Below are 10,004 nucleotides of genomic sequence, written 5' to 3'. Positions count from 1 at the left end.
GGGGTGGATTCTCCATCCCTGGAGGTGTTTAAGGACAGACTGGATGTGGCATCAGTGCCATGGGCTGGGAACCACAGCGGGGTTGGATCAAGGGTTGGACTGGATGATCTCGGAGATCCCTTCCAACCCAGGAATTCTATGATTCTATGATTCTTAAAATAATTCTTGTTGCTGAGAGTGTGTCAGCCTTGCAGTTGTTTTCCAAACATTCTCCCTTGTGCTTTGTGCACGTTCTCCTGGATATTGTTGGGTGTCAGTACCCCAGTGATTCAGTGCTCAGCAGAGCCCCCCCTGCCACCCAGTGAGCCAGAGAACACTGCAGCTGTTTTCTCCTCCGTGTTTTTTGGCTGCCTGTCCCTCAAACTTGTTTTTCTGAGGAGTGAAATCTCTGCATGTCAGACTAATTGCTGTGTACTGGCTTCTGGGACCTTCCAAAGGTGTGGATGTTGGCTGGGAGAAAGGAGGGGGATTTAGGGAGTAGGGATTTAGCCAAGGTGCCATAGGAACATGAATCAGCTGTGCCATGTTGGCCAAGGGTGTCCTGGGGGGCATCAGGCACAGCAGTGAGGGAGGGGATTGTCCTGCTCTGCCCTGCACTGGGGCAGCCTCACCTTGAGTTCTGAGGGTGTTTTGGGTGCCAGAATATAAAAAGGATCTAAAGCTGTTGGAGAGCACCCAAAGGAAGGACACAGGGATGGGGAAGGGCCTGGAGGGGCCCTTGAGGAGCAGCTGAGGGCACTTGGCTGGTGCAGCTGGAGCAGAGGAGCCCCAGGGCAGAGCTCAGCGGGGGCTGCAGCTCCTCCCGAGGGGCAGCTCCGACCTCTGGGAGCAGGGACAGGAGCCAGGGAGGGGCTGGAGCTGGGACAGGGCAGGCTCAGGGTGGATCTCAGGACAAGGTTCTTCCCCCAGAGGGTGGTGGGCACTGCCCAGGCTCCCCAGGGCAGTGGGCACGGCCCCGAGGCTGCCAGAGCTCCAGGAGGGTTTGGACAATGCTCTGAGGGACAGGGGGGAGTGTTGGGGTGTCCTGGGCAGGGCCAGGGCTTGGACTGGATGAGCTTTGGGGGTCCCTCCCAGCTCAGGATATTCCATGATTCTCTGAGTGTGCAGCTGAAGTGACAGTGTCAAATGACCATGGTGCTGTTTGTTCTCTCTGGATCACACCACAGATCCATGTTTTCCCCACTCTGTTCTCTTTAAATATTCTGGTGAACAATCCTAATGAGCAACAATGGTCCAGGAACCCCAAAACTATTCTTTCCTTCCACCCTTCTTTCCAAAGCTCACCCAGAGTGACACCAGGTTAGTTCCATCCATTAACTGTTTTCTGCTTCCTACTCTGCTGGGGCCTGATGTTGACATTTCTGGAAACTTTCCTGTGGCCATAATTCACAAAGGAATTATCCCTAAAAATTCTCTTCCTTAGGAGGAGGTGCTGCTGCTCCCACTTTGCCCTCTCGGGTTGCAGACCCATCTCTCCTGGTGCTGAGCTGTGCAAGTGCTCCTGTCCCTCCTCTCACATCAGAAGAATAACCAGATTTATGGACATTTCCCATTTTTTTTCCCTTTCTCTTCAAGCCTGAAACAGCAGCTGTGCTGAAACGCACCGTGGAGGCTCTCATGGAGAGAGGAGCTGTGGTGAGGAAGCTGGAAAACCTGGGGGAAAGGGCTCTTCCCTACAAGATCTCCAAGCACTCGGAGCGCCACAGGAGAGGATGGTGAGTGGGAGCTGTTTCCTTCAAACCCTTCAGCTGCTGCTCCTTTAAAATCCACAGAAATGACTCGGATTTGGTCTTTCTTGTGCTTTTTGGGAGTACACCTGGAACCTGTGTGATCCCAGCAAGGTGCTGTGTGGCTCTTGGTGGCCCTGTGTGTTCTGCTTGGAGTATTTTGTGTCATTTATTCCGTGTGGTGTCAGCTTTTTGGTAGTTTTCAGTCGCTGTGTTGCCGTAGCCCCGATCCCAGGGCTGCAGAATTCCTTTCTCCAACACAAACAATATTACTTTGCTGTGTCATTTTTCACACAACTATTTTCCAAATTACTCAGGCCGTTGACTGATAAAATTTGAACTTAATCTGCCGTTGCTGATTGGCAGGAAAGGTTCTTTTTCTCTCCTCTTTATTAATAACCACGTGTGCCCTGGGAGAGACCCAGGTGTGTTTCCGATCCGGGTTTGATTTGTGATGCCCTTGGAATCGTGGAATTCTGGAATGGTTTGGGTTGGAAGGCATTTTAAAGCTCATCCAGCACAATCATCTGCTTTATCTGTAGGCTCAGACTGAAGTTGGAATCACAGAATGGTTTGGGTTGGAAAGGATTTTAAGGATCATCCAGTGCCACCCCTGCCATGGGCAGGGACACCTTCCACCAGCCCAGGTTGCTCCAAGCCCTGTCCATCCTGGCCTTGGACACTTCCAGGGATCCAGGGGCAGCCACAGCTTCTCTGGGAATTCCATCCCAGCCCCTCCCCACCCTCCCAGCCAGGAATTCCTTCCCAATATCCCATCCCATCCTGCCCTCTGGCAGTTTGAAACCATTCCCTGTGTGCTGTCCCTCCATCCCTTGTCCCCAGTCCCTCTCCAGCTCTCCTGGAGCCCTTTAGTCCCTGGAAAGGGCTCTGAGGTGTCCCTGGAGCCTTCTCTTCTCCAGGTGAACCCCCCCAGCTCTCCCAGCCCCACCTCAGGACGTTCCAGGTGTGGTTTATGGGAAGCCCAACAAATGTGAATTATCCTGAGGAAGGTGCCGTGGGTCGCACCCTCTGCTCGGGCTGCTTTTGCTCCTGGAGGGAAGTGGTGCTGCCTCTCCCAAGGACTGAGGAGTGTTGCTAAGCAACTGCTGTGCCTGTGGTAATCAAAAGAACAATTAGCAACAGGCTCCTCCTCGTCCCTGTCACCGGCTGCGGGTGAGGAGCAGCTGGACCAACCTGTGCTGGGTTCCAAAATATTGTATCTGCAGAAAGAAATTGGAGTGGTCTCTGCAGAAGGCCACGGGGAACAGAAGCTGGGAAAACCCCTTTTCCCTGACCTCATCTCTGGGGATTCTCCCTGCCTTCTTCAGCAGGATGGAAAGAAACTCCTTCCACGATGTTATCACAGGCCCTGCCCAGAGAATCCACAGCCTGGTCTCCTCAGACCTCTGCCTAAAACCCATCGTGTTCCCCCCTTGCATGTGCACACTCTGTAACCCTTTGCACAGGGACATCCAATACCTAATCCCCCCTGTAAATCCCCCAAGATGAAATAGGGTTTTTCCCAATGCCTAAGACCCCAAAAATGCCTTAACCTGGTTTTCCCCTTTACCTCATCCTTGTGAAACCCCTCAATTTTAATACCATGAATACATAAACCCCCTGTTAAATATGTAAACCCTGAACCCTTTAAAAATGAGCTTGTGAGTTGAAATAACCTATTCCAGTTTCTCTTCTCCCTGGGGTCGTGAGAGCTTTATTGACCTCCTTGGGGTTGTGAGGGCTTTATTGACCTCCTTGGGGTCGTGCTGGCTTTCTTGACCTCTGCAAACCTGCTGAGGTGACTCCAGGTGTGAAACCCTAAACCTTTCTTGGAGCATCTCCCCCTGGGGCACTTGGGGTGTCACTGCCTCCCCAGAGGACCTGCTGGTTCTCCTGGGGAGCTGCCAGGTGGAGCACACTCAGAGAGGGCAGGAGATCTCCACCGTGGGCCTGTTCCTTCAGCCTGGAGGAGAGAAGGCTCCAGGGACCCTCGGAGCCCTTTCCAGGAGCCTCTAAAAAGGAAGGGAGAGGGACTTTTTTTACAAGGGCTTGGAGCAACAGGACAAGGGGGAATGGATTTCAACTGCCAGAGGGCAGGGTTAGATGGGATATTGGGAAGGAATTCTTGGCTGGGATGGAATTCCCAGAGAAGCTGTGGCTGCCCCCAGATCCCTGGAAGTGCCCAAGGCCTGGTTGGAGCAACCTGGGCTGGTGGAAGGTGTCCCTGCCCATGGCAGGGGGTGGGACTGGATGATCCTTAAAATCCCTTCCAACCCAAACCATTCTGTGCCTCTGCTTCAGACCCTGGTGTTGGGCCGGGACTGTCCTACACTCCAGCTCCTGGTGTCCTTCAAAACAGGGCTTGATCCTGCCAGTTCTGCATTTTAGGATGTGAAGTCTTGTTGTGTACACATGGGAGCTGATAAAAATTCTTGTTCCAAGACAGAATTACTAATTTCCTCATCCTTCTGTTGGAGTAGAAGCAATTTATAAACATTCAAGTCTTTTCCAAAGGGCTTCCTCGGAGCGAGGAGCTGGTGTGGCTCTCCTTGGACAAACAGGGAGCTGAGCCAGAGGGGTGAAGTTCCACTAATTTTGGGGGCTGAAGTTGAGACTTTGGATGACAGTTTCTGGCTTGGGTGGCATCAGGTTTTGGGTTCTTCCACAGGGAAACCAGACCAGGAGAAGAAAATAAGGAGTGTTGCGAGGATATGGGGCAGGGATGAACAGGAGCCATTTCTCCAGGGGATCTTTGGGACATGGAAAGGAGCTCAGCTCATTCCCTGCAGCAGATGAACTACTTAATAAACACTATGTGAGGGGATCATGGAATCTTGGATTGGTTTGGGTTGGGAGGGACCTTAAAACTCATCCAGTTCCACCAACCCAGGTTACTCCAAGCCCCCTCCAACCTCTGCTCCTCCTCTACCTCCCAGCTCCAGTGTCCCTAAATATTTATCACCCCTTGGCATCCTCTTTATTTCAATATTCCCCAGATATCCCCCAGATATCCCCCAAATTTCCTGGGCTCTCGAAAGGGAGAAGTGATTGAGAGAGGGGGCTGCAGGGAATAGTTATTTGGAGAACTCCAAATAACTTTTATTTGGAGAACTCCAGTTCCAGACACACCAAATCCTCCCAGGGGAAGCAGGAGCAGTGTCAGGACCTGGGAATGCACATTGGAGTGGGGAGAGTCCAGCTCAGTGTGCAGGTGAGGTGGATTCCTGGAACACCCTCCAGGGTTTTATGTGGTCTGGGGAAGAAGATACTCAGGATATTCAACATTAGCCATTAATAGGAAGTGAAAAATCACTTCCTTGACCCACTTTTATAAAAATCAGTCAGTTCTACTTTACAGATCTGTAAAAAATTATATTTTTTTTTTTAAACAGGACAAAGTTATAAAGGAAATAAACAACTCTTCAAGATAAAAATAGCTGAATATCCACCTGTACTTACTAAGAATTCCTGAAGTCTTTTCTCCTTCACAGCCCATTTCTACTCCTGCTGATGTTCCATTTTTTGGGAATTGCTGTCGAGGGGTCCAAGGGGTCCATCAGTACTGACTTTGTCACCTTTTCCTCAGTCTGGGCTTTTTCTGAATTAACTTCAAGGGTTTCTGTGAGAATTCAAATTACACCACGTGTCTTGGGAAGGGGAGGGTGTTAAATCTTCCCAAGCTTTTTCATTTTTTTGTGCACTTGGTTTTTAAAATACTTTGAAGTTGATTATTATTATTAATATAATATATTATTTAGTTTTGTAACTCTTAGCAGAGCTTTAACTAGTTTATTTTCCACCAGGATGGAGATAGTTGGAGACTTGGGATGTACATTGAACCTGTTATTTCCCTGGATCTCCTGGCTGGTGAATTATATGAAAATCAATGCAATTACATGGAAATTAATGGAATTAAACTGAGCAAACTGCTCTAGTGGAAGGTTCCCTTCCCATGGTAGGGGGGGTTGGATCTGGATGAGCTTTTTAAGGTCCTTCCAACCCAAACCATTCCAGGATTTTAAGTGAGGCAAAGCTTCCTGCTGGACTTAGCCAGGTTTGGGGGTTGGTTTTGGTGATCAGTAGAGAGTTAAACTGGAAAATACATATTCTGAAGTCCAAGGGAGGGGAGTTGTCTCCTAAATAAAGTGCTTTTTTTCCTCCTCTGAGTCCTGTGGTGCCTCAGCATCATCTCTCTCAGATCCAGGGCATTACAGGCACGTTCCAAATTTAAGGGTATCCAAGAGAGACTTGACAGAGAAGGAGAATTTTCCTGCCAATTGCTGTGTAAAGCTGAGATTTTTCCAAGGCTGCCCTGGGGGATTGTGGCCCAAAGCTGTCACTGGAAGGAGCACTTTTACTCTCTTGAAAACACCTCAGATCATGCAAACAATTGACTTTTTTTTTCTCCTCAGGAAATTCCCCTCCCTGAGCAGGTGCTGCATGTTAAAAGAAGTTGATTTTTTTTACTAATAAATTTAAGCATGGATGTTAAAATAAATGTAGGTCTTTTAAATGCATCTCTTTGGGCAGAAAACACCCTCTTTCTTTTTTTTTTTTTTTTTTATTTTGGAGACCTAATATTGGCAGCTTTTGCATTTAGGTAGTGATGAAAATAATCTTTCAGGAATTGTGTGAATGTGGCTCAAGTATCAAACTTTGAAATCACTGGTTTCCTGATATTTAAACTGAAGCTGAATTAGCTGCTAATTCGTATTTAAGGTGTTCATTGCCACAGCAGAACATTAATATTTTGTTTTTAAGGTGTGATTGGAGTAGGAAAATTATAACAAATACTCTTCACCTCGTAGATGAGTCAAATGTGACAGGGACACCCGGGTTCCAGTGTGGGTTGGGTATGGAAATTTAATTTCTTTGCCCATCTCCCTGTCCCTGAAACACCTTTGCAGGAATGTAAGCAAGGATTACAAATCCCTCTCTCCTAATGGGCAGCAGATTTGTGCCAAGTATTTGTTTTACTCGCCACTACTTGTTATTAACGACTTGCAGTTAAATTGCTTTTAACACCGCGGCTTTGGATTGAAAACATTGCATTATTGTACCGGGAGCTGCTTCTTTCTGGCACAAACAAAGGTGGGCCCATTTAAATAAGGTGTGGATTCGTTCAAGGAATGTTAAATAGGATTCCCCCCCCTCCTTTGGGAAGGTCGGGGCTCAAAGCTTTGGCAGAGCAGGAATCTGTGATGGGGGCTTTGAGGAGAAGGAAGGGGCTGCGTTGGAATATTGGGGGGTTTTGAATCTGAGAGTTGTTGATTTTTTTTGATAGTGATTTTTTTTTTTATCCCCCCTGTGATGTGGTTTTCATTCCTGTTTTTGTTTGGGAAAAGGTGATTTCCACCAGCCTGGTGGGGTTTGTGGATTGATGGAGCACTGTGGCCTTTCCCTTCTCCTTTGTTCTGGGGGGGTGTGATTCCCCCTAGAAATCTCCCTGGAGAACAGGAACGGTTTTACACCTTTCTCCCCACATTTTTCTCATTTCGTTTACTTCATTTTATTAAATTATTTACCTGTTTACTTATATGGAAGTGTTCCAGGCCCGGTTGGACAGAGCTTGGAGCAACCTGGGCTGGTGGAAGGTGTCCCTGCCCATGGCAGGGGGTGGCACTGGATGATCCTTAAAATCCCTTCCAACCCAAACCATTCCATTATTCCTTGATTTACAATTTATCCAGCTAAACTCTGCATAATTCTGATTGTTCACAACAATTTCCATGTTCTATTTGCCAGTTTTTCACTGCCTTGCTGTTCCTTTTTTCCCCCCCCTTTCAAACCCGAGTTTGAAAAGGTGGCAGTTTGCTTTTGTTGTTTGCTTGCTTTGTCTGTTAATCTTTGTGTTTTGCTCTTCACTCCCAGTTATCTCATCGGCCCACTTGTTCTCCCAAACAACCAGACTCAGGTCTTACTTTTGTCCTTGCTGAATTTGTGTTTTTGGGAGCTGTTATCTTTACATGTGCCCGAGGGGGAAATTTTCTGCAGGAGGTGACAGGAGAATTCCAGGGGCTGCTGAGGAACAAGAGCCCAGGAGGCAGAAAATCCAGGTTGCTGTTTCAGGTGTGCTCTGGACTTGTGTGATGGAACCAGGGCAGATTCAGATGAGAGATCAGAAACAATTTTTCCCTGCAGGAGTGGTCAGGCCTTGGAATAAGTGTCCCAGGGAGGTGGTGGAGTCCCTGTGTCTGGGAGTGTCCCAGAGGTGCCTGGATGTGGCCCTTGGGGACATGGATTGGGGGTGATCCTGGTGGTGCTGGGGTGACTGGATGATCCTGAAGGTCTCTTCCAACCTTGATCCTGTGATTCCATGGGAATGGCAGGGCAAGGAGGTCCTTTCCCAAGGATGAGTAACTCAGCCTGGCTTCCAGCCCCCACAGCACCATCAGCACCAGCCTCCCCTCTGCCACAGTGGCTGCCCTGGCCTTCCCAAAAATGCCTCCCAGCTCCCCAGGGGGGTTGAGGCTCTGAAATGGTTTTGCCATCCCATGGGAACACCTTGTGTTTTGCCTTTATTCCGTGCTGTGGGACTTCATTGCTTTGCCAAAGTTCCTGCTCACGTATCTCATTTCTTGAGGCCTCAGTGGCCTCATCCAGAAGGAACAGATTGTTATTCAGAGGAATACTGCAGTAATTAGGCATGGAATCATGGAATGGCTTGGGTTGGGAGGGATCTTGAGGATCATTTAGCTCATTTAGTGCCATGGGCAGGGTCACCTTCCACAAGACCAGGTTGCTCCAACCTGGCCTCCAGCACTTCCAGAGAGGGGGAGTCCACAAATCTCTGGGCACCACTAAGGCATTTGACTGTTTTGGAGACATATCCATGTAAATTATGTTACATGTTCAAACTTCTCCTCTTTCCATAAAGTCTCTGAGCTCTTAGGAACTGCCCTTGCACAATTTACCTTTAAACAAGCAGCTCGGGGCAGAACGAAACGTTCCACGTGGACAGGGGATGCTGGAGTGTCCTCTGATAATCATCCACCTGGATACAATTTTATTGACTTTATTCCTGAGCCTGAAATAATAGTTCCCTGTCAGGATTGTTCTCTGGAGCGTTGACAAGTTTTAACAAAACCCTCCTCCCCACCCCCTTGGTGAAAACAAACTATTGCAGGGTTTAAAGGACTTTATCCTACAGATACCAACGTGTTTAGCTTTGCTCAAGTAAAACCTCTCGATGATTTTCATGGTTATTGGAGACCAAAGAGGAGCAAAGAAAAACAGATTAAAGGGGTGCAACTTTTCCTTTCTTAATAGCACCAAATGGAATTTATAGTTAATGCACAGCCTGTTTCTGCTCATATTTCAGAACATCTTGAGTTGTTTTAGCAAAAAGGGGTTCTGGGTCTGTGTTGCACTTGGATGAGAACAAAACCAGCTGGAATCTTTGTGGATTATGCACACTGGGAGTGTTTTCTGCTCAGTTGATTGTCTCCTTCCACTAGATGGGGCTTTCTCCATTGATGAGTTGAACCATTACTTTTCCTTCAAATTCTTTCCTCCACATGCTTGTACTTTTAAGAGTGGATGTGCCTCAGGTAGCAGAGCTCTAAAATATTTGTTTGTTTTTTTTTTTTCCCCTCCACCTTACCCGTGGAAGTGCAGTTTGGAATTCTGGTGCTCTTCAGAGGCACTGAGCAAAGTCTGTGGTGTGGAGGCCCCTGTGTCATTCTGTGATCACTAAATCCTTGTGCCAGCACCTTGGCCAAGTGTGATGGCCACTCCAGCAGTGGTGGGGTGGGAATCAGTCAACATTTTGGGGGTGTGAAGCTGTTTTACAGGAGGCAAAGAAGTGGCAGAAGCACAATGAAAACTCGCTGTGGAACTTCATTCACCCCGTTCAGCACCATCTTCCAAACTCCAAATGCTGCCCTTGAGCATCACTTTGTTTTCAAAGGCTCCAAATAGGTCAGGGAAGTTTTTTTCTCTTTTGCAGTCTACAGTATTTTTTTTTTTTAATTTTAACTTTCTTTTTCTTAATTCTTCTTCATTTAGTTTTTTTTTTAGCTCTGTGCCACAGGCTGAGGGCAGAGGGGCTGGAAAGTGGCGCAGTGGGAAAGGCCCTGGGGGTGCTGGTGAGAGCGGCTGGACACGAGCCCGGGTGTGCCCAGGGGGGCAAGAGGCCAATGGAACCTGGTTTGGGTCAGGGATAGTGTGGGCACAGCCCAGGGCAGGGACTGTCCCCTGTGCTGGCACTGCTGAGGGACCTCCAGGGCTGTGTCCAGGTCTGGAACCTCATGGAAGGGAGACCTGGAGGGGCTGGAG

General features: G+C 48.3%; 1 protein-coding gene across 1 annotated transcript in view; it reads left to right on the top strand.

Annotated features, from left to right (window-relative positions):
* Positions 1-10,004, top strand: part of MRPS6 (mitochondrial ribosomal protein S6) — a 68,882-nt gene that overhangs the window by 53,302 nt on the left and 5,576 nt on the right. Inside the window, exon 3 of the mRNA XM_029964949.1 lies at positions 1,576-1,715. Within this exon, the coding sequence (XP_029820809.1) occupies positions 1,576-1,715 (140 nt within the window). The remainder of the gene's footprint in view (positions 1-1,575; positions 1,716-10,004) is intronic.

This window comes from Manacus vitellinus, unplaced genomic scaffold, assembly GCF_001715985.3.
Source record: "Manacus vitellinus isolate BGI_N305 unplaced genomic scaffold, ASM171598v3 scaffold_86_pilon, whole genome shotgun sequence".
Taxonomy (NCBI): domain Eukaryota; kingdom Metazoa; phylum Chordata; class Aves; order Passeriformes; family Pipridae; genus Manacus; species Manacus vitellinus.
This window is presented reverse-complemented; position numbering and strand designations above follow the sequence as displayed.